The sequence below is a fragment of the Mya arenaria genome, chromosome 5, assembly GCF_026914265.1.
Source record: "Mya arenaria isolate MELC-2E11 chromosome 5, ASM2691426v1".
NCBI classification, from domain to species: Eukaryota; Metazoa; Mollusca; class Bivalvia; order Myida; family Myidae; genus Mya; species Mya arenaria.
In genome coordinates, this window is record NC_069126.1 from 7,396,013 (window position 1) to 7,421,183 (window position 25,171).

The 25,171-nt window shown below is 34.6% G+C and overlaps 3 protein-coding genes across 4 annotated transcripts; 1 reads left to right on the forward strand and 2 right to left on the reverse strand.

The window, feature by feature from the left end:
* Positions 1-17: 17 nt before the first annotated feature.
* On the reverse strand, positions 18-11,556 carry LOC128234688 (peroxisomal trans-2-enoyl-CoA reductase-like). Of its 2 annotated transcripts, none has more exons than XM_052949092.1 (8): positions 11,296-11,556; positions 9,327-9,460; positions 8,149-8,314; positions 7,414-7,495; positions 5,857-5,953; positions 4,531-4,638; positions 2,637-2,748; positions 18-1,930 (listed from the first exon to the last, which is right to left on the reverse strand). In XM_052949092.1, the coding sequence occupies exons 1-8, from the start codon at positions 11,417-11,419 to the stop codon at positions 1,833-1,835; spliced, it is 921 nt and encodes a 306-aa protein (XP_052805052.1). In that variant the 5' UTR covers positions 11,420-11,556; the 3' UTR covers positions 18-1,832. The 2 variants fall into 2 exon arrangements, with proteins under 2 accessions (XP_052805052.1, XP_052805053.1); XM_052949093.1 differs by lacking the exon at positions 4,531-4,638 and adding an exon at positions 3,754-3,855 and having other exon boundaries at positions 11,296-11,424.
* Positions 11,502-17,189, forward strand: LOC128234689 (ribulose-phosphate 3-epimerase-like). The gene is made up of 5 exons (XM_052949095.1): positions 11,502-11,893; positions 14,053-14,160; positions 14,547-14,681; positions 15,698-15,784; positions 16,650-17,189. Exons 1-5 carry the CDS (start codon positions 11,654-11,656, stop codon positions 16,770-16,772), a joined length of 693 nt encoding a protein of 230 aa, XP_052805055.1. The 5' UTR covers positions 11,502-11,653; the 3' UTR covers positions 16,773-17,189.
* Positions 17,190-17,635: 446 nt separating this feature from the next.
* On the reverse strand, positions 17,636-24,182 carry LOC128234690 (uncharacterized). Its single transcript, XM_052949096.1, has 4 exons — positions 24,079-24,182; positions 22,520-22,704; positions 21,653-21,763; positions 17,636-18,009 (listed from the first exon to the last, which is right to left on the reverse strand). The coding sequence occupies exons 2-4, from the start codon at positions 22,673-22,675 to the stop codon at positions 17,950-17,952; spliced, it is 327 nt and encodes a 108-aa protein (XP_052805056.1). The 5' UTR covers positions 22,676-22,704; positions 24,079-24,182; the 3' UTR covers positions 17,636-17,949.
* Between the last annotated feature and the right edge of the window lie 989 nt (positions 24,183-25,171).

Here is a 25,171-nt window from a genome sequence, read left to right on the forward strand (position 1 = left end):
ATAAAACATGTGCAAAATATGTTTTCATTGATATTTATTATTAACGAATCATATAATTGTTTCAAAGGCATATATCATTTGAACGTATACTTTGTTCTTTATCCTCCTTTGTTAATTACGTCAATGATATGCCTATCAGTATGAGTAAAGACTGTACGTTACTGTTATACGCAGATGATAGTGCAATGATTTTCTGCCATTAGAATCTTAATTTTATTCTAGTCATTTAGGTCTAATGCTTGAATACTGTATCAAATGGCTTATTGATAACAAATTATCTATACATCTCAGAAAAAAATGAACGAATTCTAGTTGCAATTAAAAGTAATTTAAAGAAAGTCAAGTCTTTTTTGTAGTATGAAATGACAATGTTATTTATGCATAACAAAAAAATGAAACACTTCATTGACATTGATTTGTCAGGTGAATCAACTGGAAATGATATAATTAAGACAGTCAACTCTTGACTAAAATGACGGTATAGGCAAAAGGATGTTCTGGATAAAACAAGAGGGCCAAGATGGACCTATATCGCTCGTCTGAATAGACAAACATTTCTCAAGTTATAGATCTGACATTTAATACTGGACGCTGCCGTCGATTCTGCAGAGAATAATTTTCAAAGTCTTCCATATATGGACATATATTGAAAAGTAGCCTGTTGTGCATTGGGTGAGCTAAAAACTTCAGTTAAACAGTATGTAACTCTTTCATTCAACATATTTTTGACAACTTCTCTTCTTCATGGTTCTAGGATTTGACGGCCAAGTTAAAATCTGGACTTCGGATGTGTCGAAACAAAGTTGTAAGATTTATTTATGATTATTCTCCAAGAACTTCTCTTAAAGACAGTAATTTTACAAACTTAGGATTGCTTAGAGTTAATGGTAGAGTCAAAAAGCTAAATCATGCTCATAAAATATTTTAGAAATTTATTTTTTATGTTAAAAAACAACAACATTAAACTAGATTTAAATACGTTTTTATTAAGTTAAGATAATACTAGTAGTACTATTTCTGCTTTTAGCAATAGATGAGGTATTTTTATTTGAATATATGTATATGAATAAAAATGTGATACATGTAATTATTTAAATTTTGTGCTATGATTGTGCAAATCTGTGATCTTTTTTTGGATACATAACTTGATGATATATATATGGAACTAAATCTGTATATCTATAATGCAGGGCAAATGTTATTTAAAAGATGCTTTCAAGTGGATTATTACGGTAAAATATAAATGATATTGCATTGTTTCAACCAATGAAAATATCAATTTGTAAGTTTTCACTGTTGTGAAATTTAAGCCTGTTCTGCTTTTCAAATTAAACATCAGCACACCCAGGGCTGTGACATGAAATAACGTTACATATGCATACAATTAGGAAAGTTTAAAAAAGGCAACTAAATGTATTTTAATACCACTTTCAGGCATATAAAAAAATATAATAAAATGAAACATTATAATTTCAATGTAAGATCGTAATATATCATTTTTGGTGCCTACGTGGTGAAAATCATTACATTTGTACACTGAGGCAAGCAATTGTCTTCTATATATAACAAAGTGAAATGGCCCAATGATTTTTTTCCACTATTTTAGAATTGAAAAACACATACAATGTTCTAAACTATGTTATTCTGATTAGTATTACTCTGATTTCTTTTTATCCCTGACCCTCTTTTACTACACAAAATATAGTTTTATTCCTGTTCAAAATCTTTCAGGAAAAACATCTTCAATTCAGACTATGTACATAACCCAATAATTTGTAAAAAGAAAACAAACAAAATGCTAACAATTGAGGTCAAGATGAAATTCTTTGATATCACAACTTGGACTTGGTGCTGCTACTGCTGCTGCTGCCATCATCATTATCACCAGTATCATCTGTTGCCCAGGTATATGGAATACTCTTTTTGTGGTCTGAAATGGTACAAATATTCTTTACAATTGGAACTATATGGGGCTGTAATTCCTGTTACAAAAATGAGTATTCAATGAAAGTCGGTAAGGAAGGGTGAAGGAATAATTATCAACCAATAATTCACAATGGATAAAAAATCATCTAAGAGAAATATTATTCACAATGGATAAAAAATCATCTAAGAGAAATATTATTCACAATGGATAAAAAATCATCTAAGAGAAATATTATTCACAATGGATAAAATATCATCTAAGAGAAATATTATTCACAATGGATAAAAAATCATCTAAGAGAAATAGTCTCCAATGTATTACGACTCTTTCCTATATGAATGACAAATACTATCATAAAAACATAATCAACGAACATTTTCAAATTAACTTTAAACTTCAGCCCAAGGGAATATTTAACTTTTATGTTTTATTTTCTTTATCACAAAGACTCCAAATAGTAAGAATTGAAATCAATGCAGCAATCAAACCAATCAACTCCTGAAAGGCCAAGTTTTTAAACCAATCAAAATGGCCAATTTCGGTATTGGCCCAGTTTTTCCCGCATATTGGCTGTTCGCACATATCATTACTAGCCCTACTGAGCTGATGTGATATAAGCTGTGCAGAGGCTCAAATCTTTATTAATATTGTTCACAATACGATATTATTCTTAATGCCACAGGTGTCCTACATTGTACATCAAACATACCAGGAATGGTCCACATATTAGCGTAGAGACTAGAGCCAGCATCAACCTTCACTGTTTCTCCTGATATGAAGCTGGCTGCGGGGGACAGGAGAAAAAGAACAGATGCGGAAACCTGGAAAATGTACATGAAACTTTAACAAGAGTACCAAAAGCAGATTCTAATGCTTGTCTTTATCTGTGGTGGATTGAAGAGCATAGCCTGACAATTTTAAAGCTTGTGTCATGAACCACACTTGAACCTTATTTGATAAAGACATACATTCTGACCTTCAGATCAATATTGGTTTTAAGTGTTCACAATTTTTCTATGATTGGACCAATTGATCTCTTGACTTACTTTTTGACTCAGGATCAAACTTCACCTAGATTTTATAGAGACAACCATCAGTGTGTGTATACCATGTGATTAATTTCGTCATAAATGCTACGTCGGAAAGCAATATATTGCTTTGAAAACTAATAACAAAGATAACTTTTCTATTCCTTCACCATTTTAAATGAAACATAGCGCAGTCTACGCCGCTTACAGAGCCCCGCCTCTTTTACCAGAGTTTGATTAAAAGTTTAGTTTCTGAAAACACTTCCACAAACCTTTTCAAGTTTGGAAACAGGTTTGTCGAAGTGTTTGAGGAAACTAATCACCTAATATTTATTTGTAAAACATGAACAATAACTTAATTATATAGAATTTACAATGGAGCTCTGGATATCATTTACAAGTTAAGCAGGAGTTTAGCCAGGTTTTAAAAAGGACATGATAATGCGGAAAAGGGACCGCTAGCTAGCTAGGGTGCTAAGGCGAAAAAGGGCAGGTTGTATCAATTGTTTACATTGGGTCAGGATGGGAAGAACTTGAACATATTGAAGTTAACAGAAAATGTTTTCAATTGAGGTAATATAAGGTTTAAATAGCCAAGTATGTAAAATTTGTATGTTATATCATCAAATTATAAATTTTAATCAAACAAAAGAAATATTTAACAGTCTTAAGCATTTATCCTAAAAAGAAAGACGGTTGCCTATGCTGGTCTCCATGATGGAAGAAAGGGTGCAAACAAAAACGCACAGGGTACAGCACCCTTCCATTACTGTTTTATACAATTCTCTCCAAACATACCTCATGAACAGTTCCCATTCTTTTAGTAGGGTGGACGTACTTTAGGTTTATATATATATCAGTCTTATAGTTGGCAGCGGCGGTTTCTGAATATATAGGGCCCTTAAGGAATGAAAAAAAACACAGCAAGTTATGGTAATAGTTAAGGTGAGGTTAATACAGCAGAGAGGGTGTTTCTAGCCTATAGTCCCTCAGTTGAAGCGCCATTTCTGCAAGAGAAACTCAGCGGCAAAGTGGAAGAGATAATGTGACAAATTTCTAGTTTCTTCACCATTGAATTTTACTCATTAAAATGACTTATCACGCTTACTTTCCCCATTAAAAAGGCATGGGTGGTTAAAAAATGTGCAAGAATTTGCACTTATATTTTTTAACATTTTAAAAGATGGCTGTTGTTATAGACTTTGTAAACGTCTGCAATATGGTCTTGGCTCCCCAAATGTGTACCAGCAGAACTTAAAAGTGTTTCTAAATGCCAAAAGGGACATGATGTCGAAATTGTTTGTCACATTATGTCTGATATAATGTTTGTGAGATTGTTTAAATTTTTCAAGATCTTTTTTTGCGATGTTTTGATTTTGGAAAGTTTGACAAAATTTGAAATGTGCAACGCCATTACTTAATCATCGAGCAAAGATGACAAACATTTGGCTAGGTTATTTTTATATAACCAGAGCACAAAAAATGCAAAATTAAGGTCTTGTTAAATTAAAACAATCTAGAGTATTCTGCCAGCTAAACATGCATGACTAGCATAGCATGAGGCACATAGAATACCTCTTCTACTCGTCCCAGCCGCTTGGCGGGTGAGTAAGGTATCGAGGCGTCGAATACATCTGGAGACCCATAATTCGCAGCCGCAGTGTCAGAATATATGGAACTTCCCTGTCAAACGTAGCAGATAGTTGAGATTGTACAAATTTGCATGTAACAAAAAATAATACATTGTACGTGATGAAACACCAGTGTAAGATCACAATGCATTTCATTGAGTGTGCACCACAAGCTATTTTTCATGAGTTATTTATGATGTTCACGAGGTGTAATATTTCGTGACCATACACTGAAACAAAAAAAATCTTTTAATTATATGCTCGAAATGATTTAAAATGACATTTTATTGTATTTTTTTCAAAAAAGTGCACAAAATCATATGTGAAAGGAACATCATTTCTGAAATGACATCGTTGAAATTGTGTTTCTTCCCTGAGCACGCTCATGTTTGATCTGGTCATGAGAATGGGCTTAAATTTCAAAACAGTGAAAAATATGAAACTGATATTTTCACTGTTTGAAACAGTGAAATATCATTTTTATTTCACTGATAAAACTTTTTAAACCACCAGAAAGCATATAATAAAATACTTTACATTTAACTACCAGGCATAGATAATATTGATTCTTTAATTCAATCAGTTAAGATATCAATTCCGAAGCACATTGAAAGTAGAATACAAACAAGAGTGGTTCGGAGTGAAAAACATCGTTCATCTGTTTTGCTTTTTGTTGAAGAAGGGCATATAACTAAACACTTATTAAAGCCAGACTTACAGGCCTTGCTATACATATGCACATTGTTTCTTGCAACATATGTACAGAAAATTATATTATGGTCTTAAGATGTGTTTGAGTTATGATCAAGGTTAAATGTTTGCATGACAACACTGCCAACAACCACGCTGAGGCTTTGACAATACTTCAAAAATTACTTTTGAAAATCGAATGTGCTAAAATTGAACTCTTGTTGCTCTCTCATTACTCAATGTAAGTAATATTTATTCAATTATCTGAATTGACAACACATACTAAGGATAAACAAATCAAATATGATCTTCATAAAATTACATATATATTTAGCATAAAGCGGATAAAATCTGATCATAACTTAAGTGTTTAATATCTGCATTAGGCCATAAATTTTAATTGTTTAGTTAGGGTTACATCTTGTCCAAAAGAATATAGGGTTGGTATTGGTTTATTTATTTATTTTTCTATAAAAACGGTACAGTCTGCGCCTATTTCTTAGTTAGGGTCAAGTAACCCTAACATGAATAAATTTTAGTTTAGGTCTAAAAAATAATAAAAGTGAAAAAAGAGACTTACAGGTGCAACAGCGTTAACTCGTACCCCCTTGTCAGCCCACTCAATGGCCATGGTCTTTGTCAGGTTGTCTACCCCAGCCCTCGCTGCTCCTGTATGACTGTAAATCATTCAATCATAGAAAAAAATCAATATTGATGAGAAAGCAAAATTTTATAGATCCATACAGGTGCACCAGGGTTCACTCAAATCTCCCTCAAGCCTTTCTATGCCCATATACTTGGTCAGGTTAGCTACCCCGACCCCCACTGCCCTGGGTGTATGGCTACCCCGACCCTCACTGCCCTGGGTGTATGGCTACCCCGACCCTCACTGCCCTGGGTGTATGGCTACCCCGACTCTCACTGCCCTGGGTGTATGGCTACCCCGACCCTCACTGCCCTGGGTGTATAAAGTATAAACATGCAATAATATCAATAATAATTGCAATATAATTTCTGAGATTAAGTTTTAAAAGTCATATATTTTTCTGATATACTTGAATAATGCAACAAATTAGCAGCGTATCAACCCAAAACATTACATTCATTACAAAAAGTTGTGATGTCAAAAAGTCTCTAAAGCTTAGTTCTTTCAATATATGTCTTTTGATTTTACTATTATAAAATTTTACTAAATAAATCATTATGGCCTGTTACTTGTTAATACACATTTGAAGACGGAAATACACTTTACATGTCACTGATTCTAAATAATTCTTCAGATGCTTGTAGAGTGAATAATAAAACAAACAAATTAAATAAATCATTCCTGCTCACATGTACCGGTATGGGTTTAGACTTCTACTTTTTCCACTCTATTAAAGATGCACTATTATACTCCCAAATAAGATTTAACACATTTAATACAATTGTTTTAATATACCCAAAAGGATGAATAAATGTCGAAAACAATGGTTCTTTTGAAGGATACCGAGTTAAATTGAAAAGAAATGTGCAGGAAACAGGGTATTTCTTCCTTATGAGACCATAGTAAATCGCAGTAAATCTTTTAGCATTCACCAATCATTTAATATTTTTGGGTTTACAGCTATTAAATACATAGTTATAATATTGTTAATATTAATTAATATTTTCCTGAAATGCATTATTTACTAAGTATTTGAGGGTGTATCACTTAAAACTTATGTTTGTTTCACATGTGTATGTATTGATTTTGAATAAGAGTGTCACTTTAAAATACAGCACTTTTTCACATTTTTAAGCATAGGTGGAAATAAGTCTGCTAACCAACTGATTTTTCCCACCTATTTTTTCTTATTAATAAGAATAATAATCTTGTTTATGATTTCAATTTATTATTTTTGATTTATTACTCAAGGACATTTTGTGCTCTGTAAATAATTTTCTTCAGAATATTAAGAAATGATGTCTATCATCATAATGCACATTTAGAGACCGTGGTTTTAAAAAGAGCAAAACATTAGTGACTTTGAATCATGCCATCCTGTTAAACGAGTTGAGCTTGAGGATAAAAAATGACTTGAGCATTTTTATGATATTTTGCTGATAAGCCCTGAAAGGAGCATTTCATTCTTCACAACAGTATGAATAACTTTACCTCATAGATGGGAACCCCCTCCACATGTCAGCAATGATGTTGATAATCACTCCACCATTTTCTTTCATCCATTGGTTGTATGCTGAATAATGATGCAAATGAGTGATATAAACAATATCCAGCGATTTCCCTGACGCAGAAAACTGGAGTCTCTATAGCATTTTTTTGGCTGGGAACCCCCATTTTCAACTTTAACTGTACCGTAATTTCTGGGACCTCCAGTTTCAACAGTTATTGAGTAAAAGCAATTATAAAGCAAATATATTGGGATCAAACAAAATTACCAGACAATCTCAATTTTTCAACCTTGGGGCTCCCTGGACCCCAGCTGTAAGAACCCTTTGCACTAGATAACATGTGTTTGTTTAGTCTTCTTCAATTCTTACATATTATGATTTTTGCTACACAAAAAAAATGTAGTCTTCCATTTCCACCTATATACGGCGAGAGAAATTCACCAATAACGTTTCTGCAATGCATTTCATTTTTTATTATTTAATAATGAGTATTAATTCTCAGATGCCACATAAACAAAATTATTCTAATTTCATAAAAAGTTAAAATTATGATACGTTTTGTATAAAAAATGCAATCTTTATAGGTCAAAGAAGAGACATTAAATATAAGAGTAAATAGAATGTATTTGTATTCACAGCTCCCATTGATAATTGATATAATAAATACATTAACAAATTTAAATACATATGATTTTATTGCTATTAGGAGAAAACTTACCTTCCCTACAACAGAGGAAAGTTCCGGTGAGGTTCGTTTCTATGACAGCATTCCAGCCTTTTAGTCTGATGTCCGCAGCTGGACTTGGAAACTGACCACCGCCATTATTTACTAGAAAGTCCAGCTTACCAAATTTCTTTACCGTAGTTGAAATCAGATCCTTGACCTGTAGAAATGAACATATTTATACATACCATTACAAGATTGTTTTATTAAAACTATAAGGCTTTTACAAGGATTTCAGCTCAAGAGCTATGAAAGGGTGCGGCACCCTGTCCTTTTTGGTAGAACCATTCTGCCCTAATGGAGACAAGCATGGGCACACTTCTGCCTTCATAGAACCAAATGCTTAAGACTGTAAAACTTTTCTTTAATTAAAACTTATAAATACATGCAATCATTTAATATTTGGCTGTTGAACTCTAACACCACTCCTATCATTTGTTGTCATATTCATAATGTTCAAGTTCTTCACAGCCGGACACAATGTGTCCCTTTCGTCCCTCTTCTGCAGGCCCCTGTCCATTTTTAACCTATCTAAAACCGAGTTATAACAAATAAGGCTTGGAGATATTCTTATAAACATGATCATATATGCCATAGAAAGAGAATAAAGGGCCATCATACCCCAACCCTTCACAAACTGTCAATTAGTACAGTACTTTATGTTCAGTCAGTCATTTTCATTTTCTTATAAATACAGCATTATTTTGCTGCATGATTGTATCTGCAACTATTATATTATATTATACATTGAACCTATGACAGCATTCCATCCCTAGTCTGATGTACGCATCCTTGGCACCCCAGCTTATCATAACCTATATGATACCCTGGCAAATTGGCTAGAGAAACTTCGTAAATCTTGCATATTCATAAGCATTTTCAGACCATTGAATTCACTGAAGAAACTCCTTTGTAAAGAGCTATCGGCATATTTAACAATATCCTGCCTAAAACGATTGGTAAGCCGTGATCTCATTGGATTATTTCGAACCGAGTAATTTCTTGGCCATTTCCGCACCGCATGAGACCAATCAAGCTGCTGGATTTCACCTCATAATTATTCATGAGTACGAAATTTTTACAGCTGATTTGCCCAGGGTATCATATAGATTATGATACGCTGGGGTGCCGAGGATGGATGTACGTAGCTAGACTATAAATATATCACAAACCTGTTCCTCTTTGCGAATGTTACACTGCATGTGTTCTAGTTGTGCTGCACTGTTGGGCTTTATTTGCAACTTCATTGATTCTGCAGACTCGGACAATCTCTCCATGTTCCGAGAAGCTATCATAACCTTGCATCCTGGAAGAAAAAATATTGTACTCTGCTGATAATCCAAAGCTAGAATCTCAAACAAGGTAGATGATTTTAAATTCACATCTTAAATAATAGTTTCTCTTTCAGTTGACTTATTTGGTTCAGGTACATGGATCATACATCTGTACATGTAGTGATAAATAAAAAATGACAGTTACCAGTAAAACGCTGAATCAGAAATCAAACTAAAGTAAAAAGTAAAAACCATCAAGAAATGACTGCCCTTAATCACTTACCTGAGTGAAAGTTTTAACTTTTTGTTTACTTACAAAAATGAATGAATTTTCGGGTTTATGGCAAGGCAACTAGGGATGAAACTATGATCAAGTATTGCCAAATGTTGAAGTGGTTTATATAGGTCATCCAAGCACAACATTGATATTTGTTTTCAAAACTGTACACATGGTCCAAATTCATTGCTATAGCTTCAGAAATAAGAAAGTCGAAAGGTCACAGTATAGCTCATCCTAGGACAACATTGTTTGCAAAACTGCTCACATGGTATAAATTTCATTACTGTGGCTTTAATAAAAGAAAGTAGGTCAAGAGTTTACAGTCAATGTCATCAAAGCACAACATTGATATCTGTTTTCAAAACTGTAATCTTGGTTTATTGCCGTAGCTTAAAAAATAGGTCAAAATGGCAGAGTATACATGTAGGTCATCCAATGGACACCATTGATATTTGATTTCAAAACTATACACATGGTCCAAATTTCATTACTTAAGCTCCAAAAATAAGAGAGTAGGTCAAAAGGTCACAGTCAAGATCATCCAAGCACAACATTGATATTTGTTTTTAAAATTGTACACATCATCAGGTCCATATATTATTGCTGAAATTTCAAAAATTAAAAAGTAGGTCAAAAGGTCACAGTCAATGTCATCCAAGGACAACATTGATATTTGTTTTCAAAACTTTACACATGGTCAAAAATTCATTGCTGAAGCTTCAAAATAAGAAAGAAGGTTAAAGGGATGAGGCCAGCAATGACCCCAGGGGCATAATTTAAGCAGACTTGGTAGAGGGCCAACATATGGTGCTACATAACAAATATCAAAGGTCTGGGCCATGTGGATTGAGAAAAGGAAATTTTCAAAGATTTCCTTATATAAGTCTATAGGAAAATTGTGTACCCCAGGGCTTGGCCAGTTTTGTCCCCAGGATCATAATGTGAACAAACTTGGTGAAGGACCACTGCATAGGGAAATATGAGAGCCCCAAATATGAAGGGGGTAAAAATATATAGGAAGTTGTGACCCCCGGGGCGGGGCCAGTTTTGACCCCCAGGGACATGATTTGTACGCACTTGATAGAGGACCACAATATGATGATACATACAAAATTTCAAGGGTCTGGGCCTAGGGGTATTAGACAAGAAGATTTTTATTTTTTTGTTATATAAGTCTATAGGACACTTCTGACCCCTGGGTTTGGCCAGTTTTTAACACAGGGGCATAATTGGCCACAATAATGCACGTTTAGGGAACATTTTTTAACATTTGGATATTTGTTGTGTTCCCTATAACACAAAAATTATCAAATACTCTGAAGCGGCTGTTTAAATGGACTAGGGCATAATTTGAACATAGCTATGACTCTGAATAGTCTGCCAAAAAGTGTCAAAAGTCTATTACAATGTCATGAAAGCCATGATTATACAAAAGTTTTTATATCTTAAATTGTCATTTGTCAGGTTCAACATTAATTTAGTAAATGCAGGAAAAACAATCATTCTAGAATATGACCCTGCACTTCTTATTAAATATTGCTGAAGTAAAGTTATATAACTTTTTGTCAGTAAATATAAATGAATTACCTAGAAACAACAGTTCTTGTGTTATAGCTTGTCCAATTCCTGTTCCTCCACCAGTGACAATGGCTACTTTTCCCTTAAACAAATTAGGTCTAAAAATACTGCTAATTTTTGTGGAGGCTGCCATTTTGTATGGTCATGTGACAATGTGGATAATTTGATTTTGGGAAAATAATGCTAGTATTTTTGCTTCTTTGAAAGTGGTATAATGTCAGTTTATGTTATAGTTTGAGTATTTTCTAGCAAACTTATATTGATTAGGCAGCGAATATTGCATTACTGAACTAGAATATAGGATTAATCGGTTAAGCAAAGTAAATCAATGAATCAAACAATTCATTAAAATCACGTGACGTCCAAAATGGAGAACGGATGCGGCAAAGCAAAAATTGGACCTTCTATTTTAAATTCCGATTTATCAGACCTCACGTCGGAATGTCAACGCATGATGGACAGCGGTGCGGATTATTTGCACCTTGATGTAATGGATGGGCAGTTTGTTCCCAATTTAACGTTCGGTCATCCGGTTGTAAAATGTCTCCGTCCTAAACTACCCAATGTGTTCTTGGACATGCACATGATGGTAGCAAAGCCCGAACAGGTAAAACAAAGTACTCAGTCGATGGTTTAATAACTGTCACTCTTCGTGGGAGTAATTTCAAATTAAAAGAAAAAAAGTGTTCCTTGTACATTGCTCAAAAATAAGCACTGTAAATAATGGTGTTTAGCTGGCTTACGCACAGAGACTTGAATGTATGATGCAGATCCCAACAGCTGCCCCTGGCTTACTTTAAATAGTTGCCAGTGGCCTCAGTTGGGTAAAATCAGTCTTGATCCTGAAAAAGAAAAAAACACCATTTTATGGGCTGCTTATCACGTCATGGGACACAATACAACTATTAATCATGATCTGTCGACAATATTTCAACATTTTATAAAATCCACTACTGGTTGAGAAGCAGTTTCCGACAGTTTTTAAACGTTTTTATTGAATAATTTATACGTGTTTAAATATCTACTAAAAGTGTTCACATTTTATATAACTACAGCTCAATTTGCTATTGTCGATATATTTCTAACATGTGTGACGTCACATATAGTGTATCTAATAGGGGCGCAAAGAGGGTACTTACGTTGTTCTGATTAGCTTGTGATGAGAAGCAGTTTCCGACAATTTGACTGCGGGGCATATTTGAGGTGCCTGTTGTGTGTTTTTATTATCCGTTTATTTAATAAACAAATTATCAGACTGTAATAAGAGAAATGTTATTTAATTTTTCAGCATTTACAAAAAATTTAAACCTTAAAATTTACGACATTCAATTCATACTCGAAATCGGGCAGAGACTGAATATCAATGATTTTTTTTATTCATTTCTGATGGAAACTTGTGTTTGTATACATTTAAGTGAATGTGGATGCGAAACAAGCATGACACCAGTGTTCACAAATATGTACACAATGATCATCGTTTGTATAAGTCAATTAAGGAAAACATTGTAGCTATTCATAGATATGCAAATTAGGTTCACACGCATGCGCAATACGCTGCGCGTGCAGATCCCCCACGTGCAAGTTTGTGTACAAAATGAAAAATAAACATTAAACATTAAATAATAATAAAAGTTTCTTACGTGTCTCGGTAAGAATTTCAACTTTTGATTGCCTAGTTACCATATAGCTGAACTGCAGTACATTCTTTATGAAGATCTAAGGAAGGTACGCGAAAAAGCGATTTGTCGGAAACTGCTTTCCGTCGGAAACTGCTTCTCAACCAGTAAGGTTATATAATTGACAAGAGAAGAAACCTTCCCAAACACACTTCGTCTTGGAAACGGTAAACGTCCAGTTCAGACATGAATTTTAAAGCTAATAATCTAATATACCAATCCTAAGCATATCACTATGTTCTGCGCAAAGAATAATCATTTTTACATAGAAATGACAAAACAAACTTACCAGTTATTCCAAATTGTAGCAGGAATCCGATTGAAAATATACACACTATCGCCAAAATTTCGCCATACACAGGTCTTTTGGATTAATTCTACTGCTGTTATGAGCGCCTGAAATGATCCAGATGATACCATCAAGATCATTTCAGGCGCTCATAACAGCAGTAGAAGTCTCTGTGGGCTTATGCACTTGCCACACTTACTGGAATTCAGCAGGCTGGTCACCTTGGCATTATAATGGGCATTCAGTATGCAGGGCACCTTGCCACAATAATGGGCGTTTAGCAGGCTCAGCACCTAGCACAGTTATGGGCGTACAGCAGACAGGGCAACTTGCCACAATAATGGGCATTCAGCAGGCATAGCACCTAGCCACAGTAATAGGCGTAAAGGAGATTATGCAGATGAGATATTATAGCTAAATCAATATAAATAAAAATAGCCTGATGGAAAGTGTATTTTTAAAAACAATTTATATATACAAACTCAGCCAATATTGGACATAACACTACTTTTTTAACATGCCTTTATAGTTTACACAACTTAAACAGGGAAGCATTGACAAGCACCTTCACAAGTTTTCGTGTCCCATATTATATTTTATTTTTATTTTTTAATGGGTGTGCTGAAAAGACATTTGGTCCAAATGGCAATAAAGTGTTTCCTATTAATTAACACTTGGTAAAGGTACTGATGTCATGAATAATTATGTTCTAAGGCAAAATACCTATTAATTGCATTAATTAACCTTGCTATTTAAGGTAAATCATTCTCTATATTATGTGTCAGTTTGATCCCTTTTCAGTGGATTGAAGGTATGCATGATGCGGGAGCTGACCAGTACACATTTCATTTTGAAGCCACTGATGACCCAAAGACTTGTATCAGGAAGATCAAAGAAACAGGCATGAAGGTATGTAGGTATTTGTAAACTTAGAATGGGTTTCTCACAACTATTCTTTAGATTTACATTCATAACTTAAATCAAGGGTTTGCAATTACATTGAAATTTACATGTTCTATGAAGTAATTTTAAAACAGCTTTTTGACTAGCTTTATGGCTATACAGATTTAATAAATTATTTTATTTGACATAAATGAACATAATGTATATGTACTCAGATATCATTGGTCTTTATTTTTCACTGGTATTAACAAAAATTACTTAGTCTAACATAACTATTAATAATGTAAATAAAAGGTTTAACATAACTTTCAGTGATGTGAATAAAAGGTTTAACATAACTATCAGTGATGTAAATAAAAGCTCATTCTTTGTAACAGTAAAAGTACTTTCAGGCTGGCATAGGGATTAAACCTAATACCCCAGTAGAAGTTCTGGACCCATTTGTTGACCTGGTGGACATGGTCCTGATCATGACTGTGGAGCCAGGATTTGGAGGACAGAAGTTTATGGCTGACATGATGCCTAAGGTTAAAAAACAAAAACTCCTGGGGCATGTTACAATGAAGGATTTTAGTTGTTAATTTGAAAATCTTTAATCTGTTGTATCATCACAGATGGCACTAAGTTAATTGTTTTTATTTCTGACTATTGCGTTTTCATCTTTAATGCTGATAACAATAACTTGCATTCTAAAATAATGAAAATATGGCACTGGGATAATTTCATTTTTTTATTAGGCTTAAAAAACAACAACATTTGGTTCGGGTGACCCGACCCTACCTACGAAATAGGCGCTGACCCTACTGTTTTTATAGTCAGTTTGAAAAAAAATAATGAAAAACTAAAAAAAATAATTTTTTATTGCTTTTCAATATGTATCGAAGGTTTAAAACCTTGAATTACTTTAACACCATTTTCCAATGATGAAAATGACATTCTTATATAAAGCTCAATAATTTTTTAATTTTTTTAAAAAGCCTCCCTACTCTACCTATTTTTGAAAAGGATGTAAACAAAATCTTTTTTTAAGCCTTATCTTTATTTTGATGAACGGTTATAATATAAAAACAATGGAAAAGATCCACATCGGAAACTATTCGATAGTTTTTTTGCTTTGATAGAGAAATATATTCTTAAGAGCTTTTTTTTACCCGAATTTGCTGTATCATTCTAGACACTGTACTATGGTGCAAATTGAGTGCTAAGGGTTGTGATTTGTCTGTGGATTCTTGAATTTCCGCGGATCTTATGGCTCAAGGGACAAAAAAAAAGAATCTCCACCACCTTTGAATACCATTAGGGACATGAGGCGCCCATAAAACCTATCGCCAAAATGGTTTCAGCTCTTCAGATGCCTTCAATCACATCCTTATATTACAGGAATTAATTATTTTTTAGTCCAAAATTAAGATCTTCTAGTAGGCTTTTATCGTCAAGCTAGTACGGACATTGATTTCTGAGTGCCAATTTCTTGTACCTTGTAATAAATTAAAGTGTATCTTTATTGTGGATAATTGTAAAATTTGTTTCATTGCCTGTCTAGGTGCGCTATTTACGGGAGCACTTCAGCACTGTGGACATAGAGGTGGATGGAGGTGTGGGCCCAGCAACTATACAGGAATGTGCCGAGGTTGGTACCCAGTTTAGATGCAGTAGAGATTAGCAAATAATGATAACATTAGTATTGCTCTCTCTTAAATGAATGGTAAAAACTGAATGGTAAAAATCAGCAGGTTTTACATTTACAAATAAATGTATACCAGTCCTGTAAAAAGCTGTTATATGTGTATTTGGTCATAATAACATAAGTTTTGTTCTCTCTAAAATGAATGGTAAAAATTGAATGGTAAAATTTAGCAGGTTTTACATTTACTCATATATGTATACCAGTCCTGTAGTAAGCTGTAATGTGAGTATTTGGTACAAATTGCCACCAACCATATTCACCAGTTATTGTGTAAGTACTCATGTGCTAAGGCTTAGTGCATATCACAATTAGCTTAGTCTCAGACTCTTATACCTTACAAATGCAAATGTAGAATGAAGCTCTCCTACAATCAATCTCATTAAAATCATATTGTGATGTTCACTTCATTTCATGTTATGTACTTAAATAAACATTAATGCAGCACCTCAAACTGAAGTCCTTTCAATGGCATTTACATTTAAGACACAGAGAGAAGTGGTAGATTAGAAAGTTTCGTCAAAATGACAAAAGTCTGAGCATAGGAATTCACTATTTTTTGAAAAAAAATCCCTTATACCCACAACTCAATTCGGCCATGACATTTTTAGCTTCATGCCTTTGATGTAACAAGCAATTTCATTGGCTAGTGAAGGTCAATCTTAGGTGATCCTTTACAGGAAGTCCTGATTTCAATGAGATTGTCCTACATGTACAATGTAATTCTAATTCAATAAAAAAGGAGAAAAAAATGTCACTATTGCAGTATAACATGCTTTGAGGTATTCCAAATGTTCTGCTCCATTTGCAGGCGGGTGCCAACATGATTGTGTCCGGTAACGCCATAATGAAGAGTGACAACCCTCGGGAGACAATACAGTACTTAAGGAATGTTGTTGAAGAAGCTATACAGAAATCCCAGCTGGAGAGATAACGCCAGACAATTACAAATTATACATTGCTGATCTAACATTTTTGTGCTTCTAACACTGTAAGAAACTGTAATTAATCAGAATAATTTGTCCACATGATCACACATCTTTTTTTATATGAATTAGCATTAAACTCTCCTCATAATTTGAAAAAGAAACATTACTGTTTTTATTTTACTAATTTGTTCTTTTCAAGTTGATATTACAATCAACGTATGGGGATTTCAATATGGACTGTAAACTATAATAAATAATGGCAGTTCAGGCGTCTTGATGAATCTCAATATGAAAAGACACATGCACAATTTATAACTTTTTGTACAGTAATATTGTTGTTTGAATATTTCTTTTTTAATTGTATACATGTGTCAAGCATGAACAATGTTTGAAAAATAAAAATTGACTAGTTTTATGTTTAATGCAACTACTTTTATGTTTAATGCAACTCCGTATTTTCTTTGATTGACAGAGGTTATATATGTTACCCTGTATGTATTATTTTGCCCACTTTTGAAAAATAGAGGTATATAGGTTCATAAATGTTATTGGTCGGTCAGTCAAAAGACCAAGTCTAATCTGCAGTCATTACTCCAGAACAGTTTGACCTAGAACCATGAAACTTCAGTGGTTGGTTGCCGTTGACCACTAGTTGACCCCTATTGTTTTTTAGGTAAGGTTAATAATCTAGATCAACACTCCAAGGAAAGCTTTGGTCGCTGATTTTAGAGCAGTTTGGCCAGAGGACAATGGATCTTCAATGGTACATGTAGGTTGCCGTTGACCAGTAGATAATAACTTTTCCCTGAAAACAACTCCAGATCAGGGTGATGTTTGGGCTACATGTGTACTATAAAGAACCATGAAACTTCAGTTGTAAGTTGCCGTTTATTGCTCAAAAACAATGAGTTGTGCTCAATGACATGTTTTGCTGTAGAATAATACTTCTTTGATAAAAACTTAAAATGAAACTTAAAATGAAATAGTTTTTAATCAACACATTTTGTACGAGGATGCGATTTTAAAATGATTAAAAACATATATGATTTTGTATCAATTAATATGTTATGTGGTAAAATGAGTTGAGATTGAGAAATGAATTAAGTTTTTTTTGTAAAATCTGGCCCAGGCGCGTGTTGTCCAATCTCTTCAGCAGGTGCGCGTGCAATTCAAGTCCGGCATTTATGCTTTCTTGTAGTAATTCTTCCCCTTGACGCTTGGATCACCCATTACCCACGTGGCCTGCAAAAACACGAAAAACAACGTTTGGAACACCTCGACCATTTTCCATAAAAAACACCCTCTGATGTATATGCCTGAACAATCAGCAATATCTTTATTTAAAAAAAAAATTGCAGTGTATTAACGTGCATCGAAAACAACCTCGCATGTGTATGCGACGGTTTACTATGTCAGAAATCTTAACATTTAACTACGCTGCAAGCAGATCACCTAGTAATTTTAATTCAAGTTATTAAACTTATTTACCTTACTCTCGGGAATCTTAATAATTTATGCAAAATTACGCTTACCTGGCCATCAATTTAAACTTAGTGATACAAACTACATATTAAAAAACTACAATTAAATAATACTATTATTAATAATGTTACGAACTACTTCTACTGATGTACCGGCACAAATCCGTGGCTGCTTCGATGGAAAAACGCCGAGGTTTTCCGAATGCCCTCGATATTTACTCCTAAAACATGTTGTGGCTATCCGTGGTCGAGTGTCACGACATTTAACTCAAAACCCACGGGTCGCAGATTCGATTCCCTGTCTCACTTTAAAATATATCCTACTGTTTCCAGAGGAATTTTGCACTACTATTGCAGGGGTGGATAATTGATATAATACTATGTACATTATACTCCGAATACTTGTGGCAGCCATCCGTGGTCTATTGTCAAGACATTTGACTCAAACCAACGGGCTGCAGGTTCGATCTCGCGCCTTACCATTTAAATACTTAATACTGTTTTCAATAGGAATTATTGCACTTTGCATGAGATGATTATTGATATAATACAATGTACATGTAAACTTATGAACCATGTGGCGGCTATCCGTTGTCTAGTGTCAAGACCCTTAACTCTCAACCAAGGGGTCGCAGGTTCGACCCCCGCCTCTCCACTTTAATAAGTTTTAAACAACGTCTTAAGGGAGGGTTTATTGCACCGTAATTTTGCGGGGACGGATTACCTATATAACACAATGCACATGTATATTCCTAATACTCTTGTCATGTTATCATGCACCTGCGTTGTTTTTTTCCAGTCTCAACTCATGTTACCACATAGTATAAAAAATTATCAAAAATCGTATTTATATTTTACACATTTTAAAAGCGCATTCTATCATCTATATAAAGAGTATGCTGATTAACGCATTTGATCGAAAAATATTCTACAGCCAAAAATGCATTTGAGCACTATTCTTTGTTCTTTAAAGCTGCACTCTCGCAGATTGACCATTTTAACAACTTTTTTATTTTTTGTCTTGGAACAAGCCAATTTTTGCGAAAATCCATGGAAACCAGTTATACAATACTGCTGACAAAAAATTAGATCGCAGATTTTATTGTCTTAAGTTAAAAAATTGATGTTTTATGCATTTTTCTTAAACCGTTAGTAAGGCTTAAGCCATAAAACATTATTTTTCGAACGGAAATAAGAATATGTGCAATCTGATTTTTGTCAGCAATCTTTTATCATTGCTTTTCAGTTATGTACGCAAAAAAATTGCACTTAATAAGACAAAAAATAAAAAAGGTGTAAAAATGGTATGTCTGTGAGAGTGCAGCTTTAAAAAAACTCAAGTATATTTTTTGCGCTAGAATAAGTTTTCTTTAAAATATTGACGAAATATTTGTATCTACACATTTTATGAGAAAATACGTTTTAAAAAGTATTTAAAAAAAACATGCAAGATTTTTAATAATACTAAGCTTTTATGTGGTAAAATGAGTTGAGATTGAAAATGAGATTTGATTTGAGTGTTTTTGTGATATTGGGGCCTGTTATTTAACAGAGCATTTGTCGCATGGCGCATACCCGGAGGTCGATATTTAAAATGCAAACTCATCGTTATCAATTTTCAAATCAACTCTGTCAGCATATATACTGGTTTAGATAGATTGGCTTATGTTATCAGGTGAACACTTTTTATCTGAAAATTTTGTATACATGCTTCCAATTAAATATAACTCAGTACAATCTTTGCATGGACAAATATTAAACTTTGCGAGGAGGAGGTGATATTTGAAATCTTAGCTCAGATTCTGTATTGAATTCATTCACATGTTCAATATCGTCTAAAATATGATTAAAAACTGAAGTAATGCAACTTGTCAAATTATAATATATACAAGTAACAACAGTTTAATCAACAACGATTTGTCAGTAGACCTTTTACTCTTCAATTTATTTCATATCTTTATTTGCAAATATTAATTTCAGATACCAGATTTGTAAGCATGAGGCATGATTTCTGCTTTAAAAAAAGCCTTCTGTCTAAGCTCCCGTAGAAAGTAAGGGTGTTCGGGGGGTAAGCTCACGGATCCCACTCTTCGTCTCCAATGAGCACCGGTACTTGTAGATGAATGATGCAACTCGCAACAACTGTTAACTATGTACATACAGCATGGGCTTAGCAATCTTGATATTTTGCGGGTATCAGTATGACCATGAATAATTTATCTTCAAGCCACTGCGACCACAAACATGTATTCTACAATTAGTAAATTACCACGACCATGCACTATTTACCTTCTATGACCATGTAATCCTCTCGATCTAACCTTCCACAACCATGAACAATATACCTACTACGACCATGTAAATCTTTCGATCTTGCCTTTCACGACCATGCACTATTTACCTACCACGACCATATAATCCTCTCGATCTTGCCCTCCACGACCATGAACAATATACCTACCACGACCATTTAATCCTCTCAATATTGCCTTCGATGTCCATGAGAAATGTACCTAGCACGACCAGGTAATTCCCCTCGATTGTGCCATCCACGACCATGCACTATGTAAATACCACGACAATGCAATCCCCCTTCATCTCGCCCTTCACGACCATGTTATCCCTTCTACCTCGCCCTCCACGACCATGTCATCCCCTTTTATCTCTCCCTCAATGACCATGAACAATGTACCTACCACGACCATACAATCCCCCTTGAATTTTGCTCTCCACGACCATGTCATTCCTTCTATCTCGCCGTCCACCACCATGAACAATGTACCCTCTACGACCATGCAAGTCCCTTGGATAGTGCCATCCACGACCATGAACAATGTTCTTCCCACGACCATGCAATCCCTCTTGATTATGCCCTCCACGACCATGAACAATGTACCTACCACGACCATGCAATCCCCCTGGACCGTGCCCTCCATGGCCATGATCAATGTACTTACCAAGACCATGCAATCGCTCTTGATTTTGCCCTCTACGACCATTAACAATGTACTTACCACGACCATGCGATCCCCATGGATTGTGCCCTCCACGACCATGAACATTGTACCACGACCATGTAATCCCCTTGGATTGTGCCTTCCACGACCATGATCAATGTACTTACCACGACCATGTAATCCCCCTATTATTTTGCCCTTCACGACCACGAACAACGTAGCACGACCATGCAATCCCTCTTGTTGTGCCCTTCGTGACCATGAACAATATACCTAACCACGACCATGTAATCCCCCTTGATTTGCCATTCACGACCATGAACAATGTACCTATCATGACCATGCAATCCCCCTGGATTGTCCCCTCTACGACCATAAACAATGTACCTATCATGACCATGTAATCCCCCTTGATTTGCCCTCCACGACCATGAACAATGTACCTACCACGACCATGCAGCCCCCCTCGATATTTCCCTCCACTTCCAATTTACACTTTCCGGGCAACTGGGGATAAACCTCTTGCTTAAACGCGCCCTCGGTGAACGATGGCATCGCCTACAAATATTAGTATAATAATTAAACGTCACATGAAGACGATCATACAAAGTATCATCATCGGCACCAATTACGCCTATTCATAACGTATAACTGCGACGTAACATTCGGTTCAATAGTCTCATACCAACTGTAATGTTTACAATTTAAAGGCATAGTTTAAGCCTTCTATAAGTGACCCCCCCCCAAAAAAAAACACAAAAAAAACAAACAAAAAAACAACAACAACAACAAACAAACAAAAAACTGTGTACAGTCCACAACCTCTGTTTAGTGGACTTAGTTTTATTATAGAAATGGACCCTAAATGGCCCTGAGCCAATGAACGAATACACAGGAAATTGGCCCCTACTGTGACACCAGTGCAATTAGCAGGAGATGCACAGCAGGGGATTATCATGCCGAACATTCCTTAATCTAGGCCTTTAAGTGCATCTTATCGTGAATGCAGAGGTGTACCCCTATAAATGGTTTTAATTTTACCCAAATTGTATGTCATAACGGAGTTATCGAAGTCATAACACATGAATAATATGTAGTAGATGATATCTATATTGTGTGAGACTCATTAGCAAAGACCCTGAATTAAGAAATTTTATACAGCATTTAACCTGATGCATGCGTGCTTTTATTGGTTGATATCGGGAAGTTAATATTTTCTCCTTTTATGGCAACTTGCCCACCAGGAATAAAAAAACAACGTCATTAGCAACCATATAAACAATAACCAGATTTTAACAATCACCACTTCCTGACCTTGTTGTGCCATCGGGGCGGCTCAGTGGTGTCCCTGGACTCGTATTCAGTGCCGAACTTGATGGTGTTGGAGAACTCGACCCCAGGGGCGAGGCGGTACGTCTGCACGATTGAGTCCCCCTCCCGCTTGTACAGAATGTCAGGATGGATCGTCATGGTCACCTGCTTTTCCTCCTAAGACATCTCTGAGATTGACCAAGATATCTTTAGTTAAGGCAATTGAGGATCATAGCATTTTTAAAACATTCTTTTAGTATTTTTAAAGATGCATTTTTACTCAAAAATAAGATTTAACACATTTAATACAGTTATTTTATATACCAAAAAGGATGAATAAATGTCGAAAACATTGGTTCTTATGAAGGATACCGAGTTTAATATGAAAGAAATGTGCAGAAAACACGGTGTTGCTACCTTATGAAACGAAAGTATATCACAATAAATCTTTTAGCATTCACCAATCATTTAATATTTTTGCGTTTTTAATTACAATCGAACCCCGTTGGCTCGAACTCCCAGGGACCGGCGAAAATACTTCGAGCGTCGGAAACTTCGAGCCAAGCGGGATTGTTAACCTTCAGTTTAAATAAATCGGTCCTCTAAATCAAGTTTGAGCCAACGGGGATTTCTAGCCGACGGGTTTCGACTGTATTAAATACACGGTTATAATATTGTTAATAGTAATAAATATTTTCCATAAGTGACTTATTTAGATAGTATTTGAATGTGTATCACTCAGAATTGATGTTTGTTTTACATGCGTATGATTGATTTTGAATAAGAGTGTCACTTTAAGCTTTTTTTTCATGATTAAACAAGTTATTTGTTTTGCTGTTACCCTCCCCTCATTTCAGAGTGGATAAGTAGGTAGGGATTATCATTTTTATTATATTCTTTCCGGTTGTTTTTAGAGATTTATCCGTGAAGTAAATTTGATATTTCACTGTTTCAAACAGTGAAAATATCAATTTGATATTTTTCAGTTTTGAAAGTTTGGCCCGCTCTCAATTCCAAATCAATCGTGAGCGCGCACAGTGCTGGGACACAAATTCAACGTCGTAGTTTCCAAAATGGCGTCACGTTCGCATACAATTTGGCGCCATTCATTAAAAAACTACTAAAAACTGTCCTTTTAAATCCTTTTTAGGCATTGAAAAAAATAAATAAAAAATTGTTCATTTCAGTGTGCGTTCGCAATATATTTCATCTCGCTACATTTGCCACAAGTGAAATACAGCTTTTGTAGCTCATTCGGTTAAAAATATTTCGATATTGCACTGAAACAAACAATTAAATCCATTATTTAATATCCCTCCCCCATCAGTATGCACCTTTTGGATACTAAATCTCATATTTTTTAGTGTGGCCGATTTTACGGAGTCGATCAGGTAACCGCAAATTAACATTTTTTTAAGGACGGCCTTACCTACATGTAATTTAAAACGTTAATTAATGCAAGACGTATTGGCTACAACACATATATTATCATTCATTTCCACATGCCAAAATGATAACATATTATAAACGTATAATTGTAAAAGAAACGGAATATCATATACTTGCGTTGTTGCAATATTCCTCTGCATTTTCAGCTTTTACGAATTTCCATTCTCCACAAAATAGTTTCTCAAATTGATCGTAAGCCGACATGATTTTAAACGTTCTTAACTCTCCAAGTATGAAACGTTCAATGCGACAAGGTAAATATACTAGTCTGTAGGTCTGGGTGGTCGGTATATATTGACAATCTAGTGTCTTTATTAACGGGACAGCAAGTGATCCAAACGCGGATATCTGCACCCGTCTGTTTGACTTGTCTGTGTGTTAAGTTGAAAACAAATTTATATCTTATCACAAATTTTTACGCTCTTGATTTAGGGCACGCGTGTAGCCTTGGCCAATATTCAGTAACATCTTGTGTCTTAGTTCGAGATTCGCGCCGAACTCTCAAATGTTTCAAAATATCTATAATACAACCAATTTTGACAAAGGATGCGTGTCTGATTGTAGAATAATAATATTAATAGATATATAAAAATAAAATAAAATAATAATAATAACAATAATAATACTAACAATAATAATAATAATAATAATAATAATAATAATAATAATAATAATTATAATTATTATAATAATAAATTAAATCCTGCTACCGGCAGATTTTTATTGATATTTAAAACCGTTATTTAGTTATCAATTTGATATTTTTCACTCTTTTAAAATTTAAGGTGGAACGCGACTATGAATTTTTTTTCGAGTTACTGTCTGAAAATTGGTATACGAATAGAAGAGCATATGCCCAGTTAGGGACTGTTTTTACTTTTTCAATATTCGGAACAGTTTTGAATCTACGAGTTTTCAAAATATGCCACTGACGTCAATTTTGAAACGTCTGTCATATTTTTGCGTTCCAGCTACAATAACCGATATTTTCATCAATTCTTTGTATACAGCTATGAAATTTCAACGTCAAGTACGTCTTGTGAAAACGTTCACGCTCATATATTTTTCTTTCTCTTGTTGAACGTTATTGTTTCTAAATTCGTCTATAACGTCATTTTTCGCGGGAAAAACGGCGTCGTATTTCGCTGAAAAAAGTGCGCCTTTCTTTAATTCTTGAAAAAACTGCTCGTTTAATTTTTGATTTTT